This window comes from Eleutherodactylus coqui, chromosome 7, assembly GCF_035609145.1.
Source record: "Eleutherodactylus coqui strain aEleCoq1 chromosome 7, aEleCoq1.hap1, whole genome shotgun sequence".
Taxonomy (NCBI): domain Eukaryota; kingdom Metazoa; phylum Chordata; class Amphibia; order Anura; family Eleutherodactylidae; genus Eleutherodactylus; species Eleutherodactylus coqui.
Window position 1 is genome coordinate 196,112,430 of NC_089843.1, and position 19,620 is coordinate 196,132,049.

General features: G+C 45.7%; 1 protein-coding gene across 1 annotated transcript; it reads right to left on the bottom strand.

Annotated features, from left to right (window-relative positions):
* Positions 1–9,510: 9,510 nt before the first annotated feature.
* On the bottom strand, positions 9,511–12,130 carry CLDN23 (claudin 23). Its single transcript, XM_066574209.1, has one exon. It carries the CDS (start codon positions 11,749–11,751, stop codon positions 10,900–10,902), a length of 852 nt encoding a protein of 283 aa, XP_066430306.1. The 5' UTR covers positions 11,752–12,130; the 3' UTR covers positions 9,511–10,899.
* Positions 12,131–19,620: the final 7,490 nt, after the last annotated feature.

Here is a 19,620-nt window from a genome sequence, read left to right on the forward strand (position 1 = left end):
CAGTAAAGTTCAGTTGTTGAGGCAAACAATGCAACCATTTACATTTTAACAAAAGAATGTCCTTTGGTCTAATGAATTCAGAGTGGAAATGACCTTCCAGATTACATTTACAATTATAACATATACTGGATAACAGGATCGGAATTATTATGTTTTTATCTAGAATGAGTAACAAATATCATCATAACTAATATAATAACGGTATCCAGCAGCTGGCATTGTCGGTGGATGGGACTCCTGGGAAGGTCTCTTTGCAAAAGCTGTGACTCGCCTTCCCTGTAGACCCCATTAACTGGTCTACAGTATCTTCTTAGCCACTAAGTAGGTAATAGTGAAGGCATGGAAACAAACCCTTCCTTTATTTCTTGAAAGGGCCAAGTCGACTATATTGGTAATTGATCAATTTTAGAAGGAAAACCAGAAACATTTAGACAAATCTGATGATCCACATTGTTGGAATACACCTTTCCACCGGGTACGTCCAACAGACACCCTTCTCTCCAGTGGGCCTCTCTATTCCTGGGATTTTCTTTCCTTCTGTCCCCCCCTCCCCACCGGAAGCCCTGCTTCTCTCTTTTATGGTTTTTTTTGCTCCCATTCTGCATTGTTCCCTTCTCACATTAAAAACATGCTATAATGTTTGAGCAAGCACTGCCATGCTCACTTGACTTTTTTGACCTGATGCCTCATGGTCCATTGGCGTTATCTCTCGCCTCTTTATGAATCCCACCTGATCATTATGGATAATAGATGTAAGAGAGGCGCTAATCTATTGGCTAATACCTATGAAAGAAGCTCGACATCCATGTTGATCAACGATATAAGGTCAATAAGGCGCATATAAAGACAAATCTTTCCTGGGTTTTAGGATATCAGTAATGTGTGCAATATGCAATGACTGAGGCAGAAAGGGAGAGGATAGGGACACCTGGTTGAATGTGGATGCTAGAAAAGGAGTGAGTCTTTCTCTAAAAGCTTAGACAATTTGTGTGTAAACCCATCTTGGCCCGGGACCTTGCCCACAGAGGACATTTTAATTGCCCCACTAATTTCTTCCTCCCTAATGTCCTTTCCAATAGAGGCTCCGAGGGGCCCAGGTATGGTGGGGAGAGCCATCACCTTTATGTAGAAAGCCATCAAACCTACCTTTTGAGGTTGTAGAAGTCATGATAAACCTCTGCTATTGTATTTGGATTGTGCACTCTTCCTCCCTGATGTCTTAAAGGGGTTGTCCCGCGAAAGCAAGTGGGGGTATACACTTCTGTATGGCCATATTAATGCACTTTGTAATGTACATTGTGCATTAAATATGAGCCAAACAGAAGTTATTCACTTACCTGTTCCGTTGCTAGCGTCCTCGTCTCCATGGTGCCGTCTAATTTTCAGCGTCTAATCGCCCGATTAGACGCGCTTGCGCAGTCCGGTCTTCTTCTTTTCTCAATGGGGCCGCTCGTGCCGGAGAGCGTCTCCTCGTAGCTCCGCCCCGTCACGTGCCGATTCCAGCCAATCAGGAGGCTGGAATAGGCAATGGACCGCACAGAAGAGCTGCGGTCCACCGAGGGAGAAGATCCCGGCGGCCATCTTCACCAGGTAAGTAAGAAGTCACCGGAGCGCGGGGATTCAGGTAAGCACTGTCCGGTTTTTATTTTTAACCCCTGCATCGGGTTTGTCTCGCGCCGAACGGGAGGGCTATTGAAAAAACAAACAAACCTGTTTCGGCGCGGGACAACCCCTTTAACATAGAAGTGCAAAGAAGAATTTGGATATGAAGACATGTGGAGAAAGTAAAGCGGTACTCGAAGCAAGTAATCATGCAGACAGCCTTCAGTGTGGCCGGGCAAACCTCAGCGGGTGGGTTGCCTCCACCAACTCCCCAACCCACCTATTGATCCTAGAAAGTGGAAACAGAGTTCTAATATGGCAATGCGCATGTCGTAAGCATGGCGAGTATCAGAAATAGTCCTTAAAAGTTGTAACAGAGAAGCTTTAATAAAAAAAAGCAAGTAAATCACAGCGTTTTGCAGTGTATACTGACTTTATTGGTTTACCTCCTGTGGTCTAGAGGACATATATGTGCCCCTTCGGTTCCTCTATATGTGCCCCTTAGGTTCCTCCTTTAACCAAATCCCACTTTTCTGTGACACTCTAGTGGCAGAAAGCACGTTCTAGAGCTTTCAAAACAAAACAAAACAAAAATGATGGGGAGATATGAACATATAATTATGTAGCGATCAAACGATGAATAATAATTCGCTGATCTAATTGCATCTTTTATTCTGACCTACAAAATCATTGGTTTTCAGCAGCAAATCCCTTCATGCCAGCAAGGTTCTGCCTGTCATTGGCAATACAATCTGTATGACAGGAGGAAAGACAAGCGATCGCCGAATACACGAGCAGTGTAATCTATAAGTGAATGTCTTGCAAGTCGAAATTACTTGCTATACCAGCAATCGGCACTCCTTCAGGACAACTTATCTGCCTGGCGCTCTGTAGGCCCTTATACATGGCACAAGTTTGTGCTTGATGGATCTAGTGGTTTGTGCAATAATAGTTAGATGTAAACGCATGCAGTGGAAGAGAGATCAGTGATAAAGCGCTGATCGGATCTTTCACGCATGCACAAAAGCACTCACTGCATTGAAGCATATTTGCGCACGAACAAGTTCTAAGTCTTCGGTTTTTTACTGTTCAAACCCTGTACTACTAGCGCGCAAAAAAATTTTGAAAGCTAGGGCAGGACCGATCTTTTCTTGCATGTATAAAAAATATGTTTGAGAAAGATAGGTCAAGGAATTGTGCGCGACAAACACGCTCATGAGAACAAATCCATTAAAATGAATGGCTTTGCTTTGTCGCGTTTTGCGGGGGTGATTTTCACGTACATAAAAAGCTTCTCAAACACGTTCATCAGTCTCAGCCCTGAGTCTGCTACTGCGTTGTTCTGTCTAAACAAGCTGCTGTTCATGTATGAACAACTGCCTGTTTACTGTGAATGGAGGCGGGTGGGTCAGAATAATCTCCCGTCTGCTCCGCCCCCATTGATGAGGCGATCCTCACTCCTGTGTAAAGGCACAGGAGCAATCCTCCCTGGGACAGCTGTGCAGTTGTCCTGCATATAAAGGTCTTAGGTTGGATTCATACAAGTCTACGCATATTTGCGCTGCGTTTTTGTGGAATGGGCATTGCATATTTGCTTGCGCAACTGCATTTTTTTACAGTTTTTTTTTCATGTGGAGATCATGCTCATTTTTGCGTGCAGGAAAATAGAACATGCTGTGTATTTTTTGTGCGCGACCAAAATGTGCGTGCAAGATAGTGCATGTAAACAAACCCATTGAAGTTAATGTGTTCTATCCACTACGTGTTGCGTGTGCAAATATGCTTGTCTCAATCCTGCATTATGTGTGGATATCTTGCAAACCACTCAGTCTGAGGCTGGGTTCACACAGGATGGAAATCTGGCGGAATGCTCGCAGTGGGACCGCATGGAAATTCCGCAAGATTTCTGCAGTGGAAAGACGGGTTCTGAAGCAGCTTTTCAGCTTGCATTCTGCCATGGAAATCTTTTCCTTTTAGATAAAAGAGAGCCGCAGCGGAAATGGCGTCAAAATTGACATGTCGCAGATTTAAATTTCACGACACACGTCAGTTTCCGTGCGACTTGTCCGCAGTGGAGCGTCGGCTGCGTGTGAACAGGAGTTTTGCAAATCTCATCCACTTTGCTGCTTAGTGTCAGGTTTGAAAATTCCTGCGGAATTTCCATGCGGAGGGTCCACACGGATATTCCGTGGCAATTCCGCTCCGTGTAACCACAGCCTAAAGTTCCTGGTTTTTGTAATTTCAGTCTCTGCAGATTGTGATAGCGGTATACAATCGTATCTTACATGCTTAATAGGTAAATATAGATACCGCTCCGCCGTTGATAATCTTATTTACACATCCACTCCACACAATCTCAAAACGGCAGGAGCGGATCCAGAATTAATAATAATAATCTTTATTTGTATAGCGCCAACTTATTCCGCAGCGCTTAATTCGGTGTTCATCTGGCCATACACATTAAATAGGCAGTTGGCTAAGAGCCCTTTTACACGGGCCAATTTGTTCAGATTCCTGTCCTCCAGCTGGAGAACAATAGTGATGTATTCAGAGAAAAGACCACCCGCTGATCTTTAACTACATGCTAATAAAGCTAGTTAGCTACTAAGGGGCTTATTAACCCATCAGTAGCTAATTAAGACTGGGTTCACACAGGCAGGATTTGCTGCGGAAATTCCGTGCGGAATTTCGCCAAGGCAAATCCGCATGCGACCGCTAATCCCGGGATTAGCCAGCCATGTGGACGAGATTTCTCAGAAATCTCGTCCACACGGGACGGCAAATCCACTGCGGCTAAGCCGGCAGAAGCCACCGCTGCGGCGCGGATTTGCCGACTGCAGCATGTCAATTTTTTTCCCTGCTGCGGCCGCACTCTCCTCTATGGGAGCGCCGGCTGCAGTGGAAGAGCGTGCGGCTGGCCGCTTCAAAGCCACTGCGGGTTTTGCAGCAGCGGTTCTCCGGGCGGAAATTTGGGTTTTTTTTGCTGCGGCCAAACCGCAAGATGTCTGCCAAGAATCTGCCCTGTGAGAACCCAGCCTAAAAATGATCGCTCAGAACTGTCAGTTTCTGATGAATTCTGAGCGATCATCTAGCAGTGTAAACGGACCTTAAATGCCCCGACTGAACGACGAAGGACAATTTATTTGTTTACTGTTGGTTGTTCAGTTTCTGCATGCGTAAAAGCTGACCGATGATTGACCGTGTAAACAGGCAGTTGTTCAAATGACTGCCTGTTTACTGTAAAAGGAGGCAGCTCCGAATTCTCTGCATAAATGAATCGTCTCCTTCTGAATAAAGCTATTTAATATAATATAGTTATTTACAGCTGAAATGAAACGTCAGGAAGCCTTATTTTTAATACTTTACTTAGGGTAAATGCTACAAAGTCACGTGACTTTGTAGCGCTATAAAATTGTGGTATTGCCGCGAGCAGACACAGCGGTATCACACGGACCAGCGATATCACAGCGATTTTTCTCTCGGCGATGCCGTGTCGCTCCTGTGAAGGAGGCCATATAAGGGCCTTATTCACACGGGCTACAAAATCACGCGACTTTGTAGCGCTACAAAACCGCATGTATGTGAAGCCCATGGTTTCCAGTGGGTTCTTTCACATGAGATGTTTTGTAGCCTGAAAGAACCCATTGGAAACCATCAGCCTCACATACATGCGTTTTGTAGCGCTACAAAGTCGTGCGATTTTGTAGCCCGTGTGAACAAGGGCTAATAAAGCATTTTCTTGGTTTTTCTTTGGAAAAGTAATTCCAGATGTCACAGGACAGTATCCTATCCCATTCTCTGCATTACATATATGGCTTCTGCACAGAGTCTAGACATCTATGCTCCTACATATTGTCTGTCCTGCTGTACCTGTTGGTCATTATAAGTATATATAATATGATTCCATTAGCTTCCAGTTCATCAGAACTTGTCCGTTACATTATATCCAACTAGGGGCACAAGGAGAATCCCAACTGTCACATTTTATCAGCAATTAGACAGGCTCTAGTTGAGAAACTTGTGTGCCTAATGAGGGAAGGGGAGGGGTGCAACTAGACTATGTGTAGACCCCCTGCAGTGCTCACTGTGAAGAACCCCTCTCCAACAGACTGTGGTCGGCATGAAGTGTTTTCATTAAAAAAATATTTTTATTGAATAGATATAGTATGATACATAATATCATTCAAAAATAACATTGTCAGACCTAAAATATACATGTTATCAGCGACTGGGCATGTGTATGACAGGTAACATAATAACTGCTGACGGCCCTATGGAGGGTCAGGGGAGCCGGGCCTCTATGGAAGATATTTAGTATCCGCAGCGCAAGAAAAATCAAATATTCTGCAGTGCGTTTTTTTTCCCTATAGAGAAACGTATGGGAAAAAGCCTGGAAAGCCACAACTACCGGTAGTATGCTGTGTTTAAAAAAAAAGTGTAAAAGATGCACCGATAATACGAAATGCCACAAAAACATATTCTGTATGTAGTGCATTCATAACGCTTTATTGACTTACAGCTAATATCTAGCAATGGATCTTTTTTTTTTTACTGAAAAAGTAAAAAAAATGCTATGTGTAACACCACCAGGCTTAGACTGGCCCACAGGGGAACATGTGAATCCCCTGGTGGCCCCTGAGCCACAGTGGGCCCACAGCCCCACATGAGCTAAGCACAGGATCTGGGTGAATGGGAGTCTACCAATTCCTGCCTGCTGCATTCTCCATATAGTTCAGTGGAGACAGGGCCACATACAATCACAGTCACCGTTCTATTGAAGTATATGGATAATGCAGCAGAGAGGAGTTTGTTAACAGGTCATATTTGCATGTAGCTGCACATTGGACACTCAGAATGAATTTTATTGGTGGACCCCGGGTACTCCAGTCCAACACTGGACAGCGCTGAAAGGGTGGTATCACATACAGCGTTTTTTGAAAACATGCCAGCGTAGCTTTAGGAGCACTTTTTTGAGCTAAAGCCAGAAGTGGGTTAAAAAGAAAAGGGAAATCTCTATATAAAATAGGCTGTATGTGTGTGTGTATGTGCCACCATAACTCATGAACGCCTGGAGAAATGTCAACCAAATTTGGTACATATATAACTCATCTCATCACAATCATCATGACTTATCATTGGTGGGGATTAGACAGCCCCACTACCCTGGGGGGGGATACCAGAATTGCACTTGAGCAGATGGTTTTCATTTCACAGTCTTATCTGAAACAGAGGACCTCCTTATCATCATACACTAATCTATTACACAGACGACCTCCTCCTCAAATACTAATATATGACACAGACCTCCTGCTTCTCAGATAATAATGTATTACACAGACCTCCTTCTCCTCAGATAATAACTTACACAGACCTCATGCTTTTTAGATAATAATATATTAGACAGATGACCTTCTCCTCCTCCTCAAATACTTAAAGGGGTGGTCTCGCGAAAGCAAGTGGGTCTATACACTTCTGTATGGCCATATTAATGCACTTTGTAATATACATCGTGCATTAAATATGAGCCATACAGAAGTTATTCACTTACCTGCTCCGTTGCTAGCGTCCCCGTTGCCATGGTTCCGTCTAACTTCGGTGTCTTCTTGCTTTTTTAGACGCGCTTGCGCAGATGCATCTTCTCCCTTCGGCTGGTCTTGGAAGCATCGGAGTTTTGGCTCCGCCCCCTTTTCGCGTCATCGCGTAGCTCCGCCCCCGTCATGTGCCGATTCCAGCCAATCAGGAGGCTGGAACCGGCACACGTCATGGGGCGGAGCTACGCGATGATGCGTACAAGGGGGCGGAGCCAAAATGCCGATGCTGCCGAGCGGAGCCGAAGGGAGAAGAAGGGAGAAGACGGATCTGCGCAAGCGCGTCTAAAAAGGCAAGAAGACACCGAAGTTAGACGGCACCATGGCAACGGGGACGCTAGCAACGGAGCAGGTAAGTGAATAACTTCTGTATGGCTCATATTTAATGCACGATGTATATTACAAAGTGCATTAATATGGCCATACAGAAGTGTATAGACCCACTTGCTTTCGCGAGACCACCCCTTTAAATATTACACAGACCTGCTTCTCCTCTGATAATATCTCACACAGATCTCCTTCTCCTCAGATAATATCTTACACAGATCTCCTTCTCCTCAGATAATATCTTAGGGTGAATTCACACGAACGTATATCGGCTCGGTTTTCACGCCGAGCCGATATACGTTGTCCTCGTGTGCAGGGGGGGGGGGAGGATGGAAGAGCAAGGAGAAGGAACTGAGGCTCCCGCCCCCTCTCTGCCTCCTCTCCGCCCCTCTGCACTATTTGCAATGGGGACAGGCGGGACGGGGGCAGGGCTAATTCCCGGCCCTTAGCCCCAGCCCTGTCCTGCCTCCTCTCATTGCAAATAGTGCAGAGGGGCGGAGAGGAGGCAGAGAGGGGGCGGGAGCTCAGTTACTGCTTCTGGCTCTTCCATCGTCCCCCCTCTGCAGAGAGAGACAACGTATATCGGCTTGGCGTGAAAACCGAGACGATATACGTTCGTGTGAACGCACCCTTACACAGACCTCCTGCTCCTCAGATAATAATATATTACATAGATGACCTCTTCCTTCTCAAATACTAATATATGACACAGACCTCCTTCTCCTCAGATAATATCTTACATAGACCTCCTGTTCCTCAGATAATATCTTACACAGACAACCTCCTCCTCTGCTCTAACTACCACACAGCTTCCCACCAGCACTAAGCCACTATGTACCACACACAAATGAGCCCAGCACCCACTCTTATGAAAGCTCTCCAAAGGAAATCTGTGTTGCCCATAGCAACCAATAACACCGCAGCTTTCATTTTACCTCAGCAGTATAAGAAATAGCAACCAATCACAGCGCAGCTTTCATTTTACCTCAGCAGTATAAGAAATAGCAACCAATAACACCGCAGCTTTCATTTTACCTCAGCAGTATAAGAAATAGCAACCAATCACAGCGCAGCTTTCATTTTATCTCAGCAGTATAAGAAATGAAAGCTGGGCTGTGATTGGTTGCTATTGCTAGTGCAGCATTCCCATTAATTTCAATGGAAGTGAAGTGGGCACTCCGACTTCCTCTGATCAGTGATGACGATGTCCGTCCTGCCTCACTGGACAGTGGGCCAGATAATAAGCTAATGGACGGGGATCCCACGTGGTGGACCCCCCTGTCCATCAGCTACTAATAACCTACCCAGGTGATAGGTCAGCAATTAAAAAAGGGCAGAAAACCCATATAACCCTTCTCAATCACACCCTTATACTACTACTTCCTTCTGAAAAACCACATCAAAGACTGCTGTGGTGTTTCTTCATTAATCATGGTGTGCGCAACCCACTAAAGTCATAGGGAAAATGTAGTAGGGCTGTATGCCACAATTGTGGAGCAACTTACAGCGTACATCGCAACTGCGCAATAATTTGCAACTTTTGCACTGTTCTTACCCCTCTTCCAAAGTGGAAAGAAAAATGAAAGGAACTTAGTAGGAGGGACCTGGCCGCTCATAGCCCAATATTTACTATAATTCATGCCAGAAACTGATGTAAATAGGGGCTCATGTCCACGACCGTGTTTTCATCACATATTACGCATGTGTTGCACGGTGTGTGATACGCAATGGATGGAGTGCATGTATATACGCACATGAATTAGATCACAGCATTCTCTGCGTCCGTACGCAGCGTGAGCCCTATACATTTATATAGAATGCGTATTTTCGTAGAGCCATTCTACACCAAATCACAGTCGGTGTAGACTTGTATTTCTGGCACAATGACATCCATGGATGTGACAAAATGGATTTCTGTGAAAACCAATTCAGGCGATCTGCCGTGTGAACTGACTCTTATATACTCAGAGAAGTAGATCTGAAAGGGGGAATCTGAATGACAAAATCGGATTTAATAGAAATATAGGACAAAAATGAAGCCAATATATGTTGTACATGAAGAGGACGTTTTCATCAGGACAGTTTTTAGCTTTCATTCAGATATTTGTGATGCAGAATACTAAAAAGAATAAGTTACTATGCAATATTGTCCCAGTGAGAATCATCTGTTCTGTCCGGCAGTCTGAAGTGCCGCACAGCCGTTTTTTCCATGGACTGCGGGCAGGGAAGATATATTAATGTAGGTGTAAGTATTTCATTAAGTATCATATACTGTGTATGTTGTAAAGTGAGCTTGTGGCCAAATAACGTATTATACAACACAGTATCAGCAGGAACAGATCCAGGGCCTCTATTGTGCTTCAGTACACTGCAGTACCTGTGTCGGTGTACACGTGGTTTAGGGTGCATTCACACAGGCGTGTGCGATATCGCTCAGAGTCTCTCGGACTCATATCACACTTGGACAATTACAACTCTGGATGCCAGCGTGATGCATTTTTTGCTTTAAAAACGTATCGCCTTGCATCTATGTAATGCGATTTTCACACATATTGGCACGTAAAAAGATGGCAAGTGCTTCCAATAGATTTCAATGGTAAAAATGGCATCACACACGCAAGCAAATCTCATGGCATGTGACTGTAATGCGATTTTTTAAAAAAAGATCCCATAAAAAAAAAATAGTCGATTTATTTATGAGGAATGCCCAAAAACAGGTCATGCAGCAATTTTGAAATATTGCAACAGAACTGCAAGCGAAAAATCGCTCCTGTGAATAAAAACGTAAATGAATGTGATATTAACACGTGTGAGTTCCATCCATATTGCTGTTGGACAGAACTCGTGCGTGAAACTCTCCTGTGGGAATGCAGCCTTAGGATGCATTCACATGGTCATATGCAAATTTCAGCCCATGAATATATGGCGCATTCATGGGCTGAAATACAATAACACCCTGCGTGCTTTTGCCTACTGCGATTTTTTTTAAAATGCGCAACATATTAACACATATTAAAAAAAAAAAAAAATCGCACAAGACCTCATTGATTTCACAATCACGCAGCAAATACCCATGCTCCCTGTGTCTTTACACAAACCCGTTGATTTCAATGGGCTATTATGGCGCGTCATATGCACCAAGATAGGACATGCTCTGCACCTGTGAATGAACCCACTGCGTATTACGCACTTTAAAAATACGCACATGATATGCTGTGTAAATACGTCCGTGTGAATGCGCCATAGGTTGATCACATGAAAGCACAATTTACAGTTATTACATCTATTCCTAAAAAAGTATAAAAATATAATTGTGCGCATGTTGATTTACGTGCTCCTTCATACGGAATTAGGGGTGCATGTATAAATGGAGCGCCTCACTCTACAGTAGATCAGAGTCACAAGGCAGAGAGCTCAGTTGGCTATCAGGTCTACCGTAACGTCTGGGGTGCTCTCCAGCGGTCACATCCATGGGGTTGGTGTAAGACCTGGCGCTGGATGCCACAGAGGTGCCCTTCTTACTATGTTCATAGTTGTCATTCTGTATACTGTATCTAAGCTGATTGGAAGGGTAGTCCGTGTTCTGGACGCTGTACACATGGCTGATGGGCTTTTCCTTGTGGGAAGGCTGATTTTTGCTGTAGTACATACCAGAAGTAGCTTTTCCTCTGTTCTTCATGTACTTCTTACAGGGAGGCACAAAGCAGAGCATAAGCGAGAAGCCCCCTATGATCTCTAGGCAGCTGCCCAAGTAGCCCAGAACCAGAGCGTACCCTACAGCAGTGTTTTGTTGTTGATCTGGAGCTGGCATATTGTACATCCGGTTGTTGTACCAAGCAATGGGTATGAGGGAGAGGATTCCCGAGAGGAAGATCACCAAGCCACCAAATCCTGATATTAGGAAATGCGGTACATCCTCCCAGCAACGTACACCCCAGGAGGCCAAAGCAATGCCCAGGCTATTGACTACCAGAGAGATGATCATTAATGCCCGGGCCACCTGTACCACCTGTTGGCTGAAGTAGTCACTGTTCTGCACTCCACACTGCTCGTTCTGATTAGTGGTCGTCTCCTGGCATATATCCCAAATGCCCTGAGTTAGTATGACATCCGTGGGTCGGTTAACTAAAGAGCTGAGGGTCCTCCAAGCTGGTGCCACAGTAGAGGTAAGGTTCAGCACCAGCCCACAGGGGGCCAGCACCATGCCAATGATCATGACAGTCGGGGTCCGCATAGTGCAAGATCCTCTTCTACAATTGAGGCAGATGAAGTTTTACTTGCTGGATCGGTCACTGCTAAGCGGTCCAGAGGCTGCAGCGACCCAGAGGCTGCAATGCGGTCCAGAGGCTGCAATGTACAGAGAATGCACAGGGACAGCTCGCTCACCTGGGAGAATCCAAGAGGTTATTATAATCCACTGCGGTCTACTGGTGGTATCTAGCTGTAATAGATGCAGCCTGACTTCCAGCTGGTACAGCAGGTATCATGGAGATCCAGGGCCATCTGCTCTTCCTCTGGCCCCTGCACAGCTTTACTGTCTTTTCCAGTCTTTCGATCTCTCTGCATAGAGTGTAAAGTTCCCTTTAAATGCAGCGAAACTGGCTTGACAGAAACTGCCGTGTGTAAGAAGCAGGAAGAAAGGAGGGGCCGCTGGGTACAAGAGTCCTGGATGTGTACTCAGGAGGGAGGGTCCCTGCCAATGACCTGGGACAGTCAGGAGTCTGCAGGCTGCTCTGATCCCAGCGCAGTGGCCACCCATGGACTCACTGATCCCAGCACAGTGGCCACCCATGGACTCACACTTGTAGATGCAACTTAATTACTAACCTAATGTGATTGTTCTCAGTGAAGAGAAACAAAGTAATCTTGTAGATATGAGACCTTTAAATGGCTAACAAAGGCATAGTGTTATAGGGAGCTGAGAACCTTATGGCCTTTTACACAGGACGATAAACAACGGCACGAGCGCTGATGTCACCTTCTGTGTGAAGCAGGGAGCATTTACACGCAGCGAGGATCCCGCGATGTTTTTATGCTGACTGAAAATCAGTGATAACGAGAAGGGAACGAACAGTAAACGAGTAATAGTAAATATGAACTCCATGCGATGCTATGTGGGAAACAATATACGGCATGTTCTATCTGGCTGCATCATCTCACATCGCAACTTCATTGTTCTCAAGCGGGCTATTAGCAGCATCGCCGGCCCCATTAAAAGCAATGGAAGGACTCGGCGATCTTCTGCCGCAGTTGTGACATCCCCGAAGTAATGCGATGCTGTTTTCACATGAAAACGTCTTGCATTCCTTGCTATTTCACATGGTGGGAAGCGTGATATGGGGATGGGATTCCCGACCCCCACATCGCGCTCACCTGTGTGAAGGTAGGTGATTACGATTGAGGAAGGACCCTTAGGCAAAGAGCAGCATGAGGTGTAGTCCTGTGGCCAGTAATCGTAGTATCTGTGTAGTCCTGTGGCCAACAATGGTAGCATCAGTGTAGTCCTGTGGCTAATAATGGCAGTACCTGTGTAGTCCTATGGCTAGTAATGCCAGTATCTTTGTAGTCCTGTGGCTAGTAAAGCCATTATCTCTGCAGTTCTATGGCCAGTAATTGTGCAGTTCTATGACCAATAATCTGTGCAGTTCTATGGCTAGTATTGGTAGTATTTGTGTAGTCCAGTTGCCAGTAATGGCAGTTTTTGTGTAGTCCTGTGGCTAGTAATGGTAGTATCAATGTAGTCCTGTGGCTAGTAATGACAATGTCTGTGTAGCTATACGGCTAGTATTGTAGTAATGGTAGTATCTGTGTAGTCTTGTAGCTAGTAATGGCATTAACCATGTGGTCCCATTGCTAATAATGGCAGTATCTGTGCAGTCCTGTGGCTAGTAATGGCAGTATTTATGTAGCCCTGTGGCTAGTAATGATACTACATATGTAGTCATGTGGCTAGTAAAAAATAATATAAATCTTGTTATTTGTATAGCGCCAACTTATTCTGCAGCGCTTTTAGGTAAATTATTTATTACCCCCCACCAAGCTGGGTCCTCATTTTACCGACCTCAGAAGGATGAATCAACCTTGAGTCGGCTACCTGAACCAAGCAGGGATTGAACTCACTACCCTTCCAGTAATCAGAAAGAGTTTAGGACTGCATTTCTGCTGCCTTAACACTCTGTGCCACAGTAATGCCAGTTGCCAGTAATGGTAGCATTTATGTAGGCCTGTGGCTAGTAATGGCAGTATCTGTTTAGTCCTGTGGCTAGTATTGGTAGTATCTGTATAGTCCTGCGACTAGTTGTGGTAGTATTTGTGTAGTCTAGTTGCCAGTAATGGTAGTATCTGTGTAGTCCTGTGGCTAGTAATGGCAGTATCCATTATGTCTTTTGGCTAGTAATGGTAGTATATGTGTAGTCATGTGGCTAGTAATGCAGTAATGGTAGTATCTGTGTAGTCCTGTGGCTAGAAATGGCAGTATCTATGTGGTCCTGTGGCTAATCATGGCAGTCTCTGTGTGGTCCTGTGGCTAGTAATGGCAGTATCTATGTAGTCCTGTGGCTAATGATGGCAGTACCTGTGTAGTACTGTGGCTAGTAATGCCACTATCTTTATAGTGCTGTGGCTAGTAATGCCATTATCTGTGTAGTTTTGTTGCCAGTAATTGTAGTATCTCTGTAGTCCTGTGGCTAGTAATGGTAGTATCCATGTAGTCCTGTGGCTAGTAATGGCAGTATGTAGTCCTGTGGCTGCAATGTAGTAATGGTAGTATCTGTGTAGTTCTGTGGCTAGTAATGGCAGTATCTACGTGGTCCCATGGCTAATATTGACAGTATCTGTGTGGTCCTATGGGTAGTAATGGCAGTATCTATGTACTCGTGCGGGTAATAAAGGCAGTATTTGTGTAATCCTGTGGCTAGTAATGCCAACATCTTTGTAGTCCTGTGGCTAGTAATGCCATTGTCTATGTAGTTATGTGGCCAGTAATTGTAGTATCTGTGTAGTCCTGTAGCTAGTAATGGCAACATCTCTGTAGATCTGTGGCTAGTAATGACAGTATCTGTATATTCTTGTAGCCAGTAATGGGAGCATCTGTGTAGTTCTGTGTCCATTAATGTCAGTATCTCTATGGTCATGTGGCTAGTAATTATAGTGTCTGTGTAGTCCTGTGGCAGGTAATGTCAATATCTGTGTAGTCCTGTGGCTAGTAACGGTATTGTAGGGACCCAGCGGGTCCTACAGAACACTCTCAGCACACTTACCCTGTCACACCGGTCTATATGCCGTCCATGGATATAGAAGGTGTCATCTGTAGGAGAGACCCTGTGTCTCCCCTTCTTCCCTAACTTAACACTGATGTCAGCTGGTCTCCCATTGGCTGACCATTCAATTTCACTGGTGCAGAGTCCAACGGCGGGAAAGCCACAACACAAGTCCCTATGCAAGAGTGAAAGGAGTCCAAAAAGTGGGGGAACTGGGAGAGGTTATATAAGCAAGAGGCAGTGAGCAGTTAGGCTGGATTCACACAGGGCGGATTTGCCGCGGTTTTGCCGCAGCAGATCCGCCCGCGGCCGCTAATCTCGGGATTAGCCAGCCATATGGATGAGATTTCTCAGAAATCTCGTCCACACGGGACGGCTAATCCGCTGCGGTAAATCCGGTTGAAACCGCGGCTGCGGCCGCCGCAGCCGCAACGGACAAGCATGCGGCCGAGCCGCTTTAAAGTGACCGCGGCTTAAACCGCAGCGGTTCTCCCGGCAGAAATCTCGCGGTTTCTGCTGCGGCCAAACCGCGAGATTTCCGACGGGAATCCGCCCTGTGTGAATGCAGCCTTAGAGGGGAGGTATTCAGAGGAGGTGGAGATAGGAGCAGTTTAATCGTGTCGGAGAAAAGGAAGTACCCGTACAAGACTAGAGCATGGTGTAAACCTGTTCCCTTGGCACCCCACAGGAGGAGGAGAGAAGAACCTTTCTGAGGTTGGCCTTCTACAAATAGTGAGTCATAGCTACCCGGTGAATTCAAAGCCAGGATTAGCTTTCCAGCCACTTGTACCTCTGCTTCATATACACTTAACTAAAACCTAACTCAATCATTCTTCTAAAGCAGCTAGTGGGGAAATTGTCTTACAAATAAATCCACAGTAAAAGGAAAAGAGAAAGTGTTTAAGTCAGGTCTTAACCAAATCAATATCACTCTATTTCTCATCGTGTTCAATTGCCTGCTTAGTGCTCCATCTCTGTGTACCTGTTGCAAATACTTTTACGGAGAACTGTGAATTCAATTTGTGTTTCAAATATCAAAGTTAGTAAATGTGTACACTCCCAAATTTCTAAACTATTGCTGGACTCAACTCTGTTATTCCTTTGGCATACCATCCCGAGAGTCCTGTTGGAGTGTTGGCGTCATCATGACAAAACTAAGCCTTCCATCCGTACGTAATACAGTAAGTTCTTTGCTGCCATTACAACCCCCAAATCTTGGCATCCTATGAACAGGATAGTTCCTTCTGTGCCTTACAATTACAAAAAGTTGGTTGTGGGAGATAACCCTACTGGCAACCCGCCAGCCATCAATGACCCTGCAGACGTTGCTGCGCCAGTCATTGCACTGGCAGAATCAGTCCCTGTAGCTACTAGCACCTCTAGCCTTGCGCCGCTAACCATGCCCTATTGCCTAAGAGCGCCATGGCTACCCAAGTACAGTGGCAGAGCGCCATACCCTTAGAGAATTTAGGGGGAAAATGGGAGCAGTATTCCGGTTGTATTCATTGGCAATGGAACAAAAGGTAAAAATTCTCATGGGTCAGCTAGAAGGTCCCGCTGCCAGGGAGGTAAAAACATGGCCGCGTGAGCACAAAAAGAATGTAGAAGATATAATGGATAGGCTACAGACTATTTTTGACAAACACACTATGTCAGAAACAAAGACGTTCTCTGTTTGAATAAAAGACAGAAAGTGGTGGAGACTCTGAGAGAGTACGCATTGTCCCTGCAAGAGGACATGAAGGCCGTAATAAGGGCCTACCCCAAAGAGTCAGCTGGTGCCAACCAGGTTCTTAGGGAACAATTTATCGAGGGTTCGTTAACGGAAACTCTCAGAAGCCAGTTGAAGATGCTGTCGGTGCTGCACCCTGAGGGCTCATGTCCACGGGGAAAATATGATTTAGGATCCGCAGCGGATTACCTGCACGCGGATCCGCACCCCATAGGGATGCATTGACCACCCGCGGGTACATAAATACCCGCGGATCGTCAATAAAAGGGATTTTAAAAAAAATGGAGCATGAAAAAATCTGGACCATGCTCCATTTTCGTGCGGGTCTCCCGCGGGGACGGCTCCCGCGGGCTTCTATTGAAGCCTATGGAAGCCGTCCGGATCCGCGGGAGACCTAAAATAGGAATTAAAAGCATTTACTCACCCGCAGCGGGCCGGGAAGCTCTTCTCTTCCTCACGGCCGCATCTCCCTTGCTTCGGCTCGGCGGATGTGCCCGGCGCATGCGCGCGGCACGTCGACGACGTGCCGGCGACGTGCCGCCGGCGTCAGGAATTCATCCGCCGGCCGAAAAAGAAGATCCGGCCGTGAGGAAGAGCAGAGCTTCGCCGCCCGCTACGGATAGGTAAATTCTTATTTATTCGTATTTTCAGCGCTCATGTCCGCGGGGCAGGAGGGACCCGCTGCAGATTCTACATGTAGAATCCGTAGCGGGCCCGATTTTCCCCGTGGACATGAGGCCTGATAGTACATTTTTACGATTTAAAGAACTGGCTATTACTATTCTGGGTATGGCGCCCCAGACCGCTGAGGGGGAGGAGCTTATGATGGGGATGAACTTGTTGGGTGATGAAAGCTTGTTCTGCCCCCACAAGCATGACGTTTATCGACAGGCGGAACAATTCAGCGATGATATGTCTGCCCACTGTTGGAAATGCAGAAACAAATGACCAAGCTAACTCGCAGCGTCGCCACACTGTGCCAAAAAGTCAGTGAGCTCAAAAGCCCACATCCAATGCCTCAGCCGTTACTACCCGAGCTCCGGTTACCACCGGGACTGCATTGGCCTGCCGGAGGTTATCCACGCCCCTCGCGAACATTTTGTGAACATTGCCGCCAATACGGACATGAGATCAACACATGCTACCATTTAAACAGGCAACCCCTGGGCAAAAGGACCGTACCCCGGGAGGACAAACAATAGGTCCACATGCTCCGAAGGCCATCTCTAAATATAGAGGCCCCCGTCCAGAAGTTATGTTGTATGTGGACAGTATGCCCCGCCTACCCTTATTGATACTGGGTCACAAGTAACTCAGTTCTCAGCTCTCCACCTTAACAATTGATTAATGTTGTGGCGAGCAACGGCCTATCCGTGCCTAAAATGGGGTATTGAGAACCAACTGTTATAGATGGGAAAGCAAAGCTACACCAGCAAGGGATACTGGTGATAGATATGCCAGACAAGAATGCACTGAATGAACATCCTAAAAAACTGCTACACAGAAATGCTAGAAGCACTGCAAAGTAATGTGCCCGCAGCGTCCCAGGCCCAGCGAGCTGTGTTAAAGACTACCATAAAAGCCTTGACAGCTCAGCAGAGGTTTGTTAATCCACAGGGCCGTGTTGGTAGTAGAGCCCACGTGAAGAACATCAGACCAGTTCTAGCCCTTCCGGAATCTGAATTTGTCTTTTGGTGCTAGGCATGTCCAGGTCTACATGGTCGTGTGTATGAGGTTATAGTGGAGCCCATCCCAATAGACTGTCACCCATTTCTGATGGCTGCCCGAAGCCTGGCTTCAGTAACTGATGAGAAGTTGCTAATTCGCCTCATTAATATTGGGGATGTCCCTGCTCAATTAAACAAATATACCGCTGTGGCACAGGTGTCCCTGCTTGCTCCTGATGACATATTTGAAAGTGAGACTGACAGTGTGTTACAAGGAGCTTAGTCCGTACAGGCAAGTTCCACTCAGTCTCCTTCCTGGCTCTCTAAAGTTACATATTGAAGATATCCAGACACCCTTTGATCATGTGCAGGGAATAAAGAATGTGGCTATTGAGAAGAAAGATGCTTTTAGCCAGCATAACCTTGATTTTGGCCAGGTCAAGGATCACTGCCACTCTATCTCCACCAATGGCCACGTGCCAATTAAGGAGAGATACAGGCCTATCCCGCCTTCCTCCTATCAACAAGTCAAAAATATGATTCAAGAAATAAAAGACAATCATATTATCTGGGAGAGCCATAGTCACATCCAGGTGGAAGAGTGTATCAAGAGGGGTACCACAAGGCTCTGTATTAGGCCCAGTGTTCAACATTTTTATAAATGATCTGGAGGAGGGAATTGATGGGAAACTGATCAAATTTGCCGACGACACAAAGCTAGGAGGAATAGCTAACACTAGGGAAGAGAGAGAGTATTCAAAAAGATCTAGAAAAGCTTGCACAGTAGGAAGCGACTAACAAACTGGTATTCAACAAGGAGAAATGCAAAGTCCTACATCTGGGCAAGAGAATGGGAGGAATTGGGCTAAGCAGCAGCACATGTGAAAAAAACATGGGTATACTAATAGATCATAGACTGAACATGAGTGAACAATGTGATGCAGGAGCCAAAAAAACAAAAACAATTCTGTGATGTATTAAGAGAAGCATAGAGTCTAGATCACGTGAGGTAATTATCACCCTCTACTCTTCCTTCGTCAGACCACATTTGGAATACTGTGTCCAGTTCTGGGCACCCCACTTTCAAAAAGACAGAGACAAACTGGAGCAAGTTCAGAGAAGAGTTACCAAGATGGTGAGTGGTCTGCAAATCATGTCCTATGCAGAATGGTTTAAGGATCTGGGAATGTTTAGCTTGTGAAAAAGAAGGCTGAGAGGAGACTTAATAGCTGTATACAAATATCTGAAGGGCTGTCACAGTGCAGAGGGATCAGCCCTATTCTCATTTGCAGAAGGAAAGACTAGAAGCAATGGGAGGAAACTGAAAGGGAGGAGGCACAAATTAGATATTACAGAAAACTTTCTAACAGTGAGGGTGATCAATGAGTGGAACAGGTTACCACGGGATGTGGTGAGTTCTCCTTCAATGGAAGTGTTCAAACAAA

Bases quoted from the DNA above. Each gene is read 5' to 3' on its own strand.
- CLDN23 (XM_066574209.1), bottom strand. From the start codon at position 11,751: ATGCGGACCCCGACTGTCATGATCATTGGCATGGTGCTGGCCCCCTGT.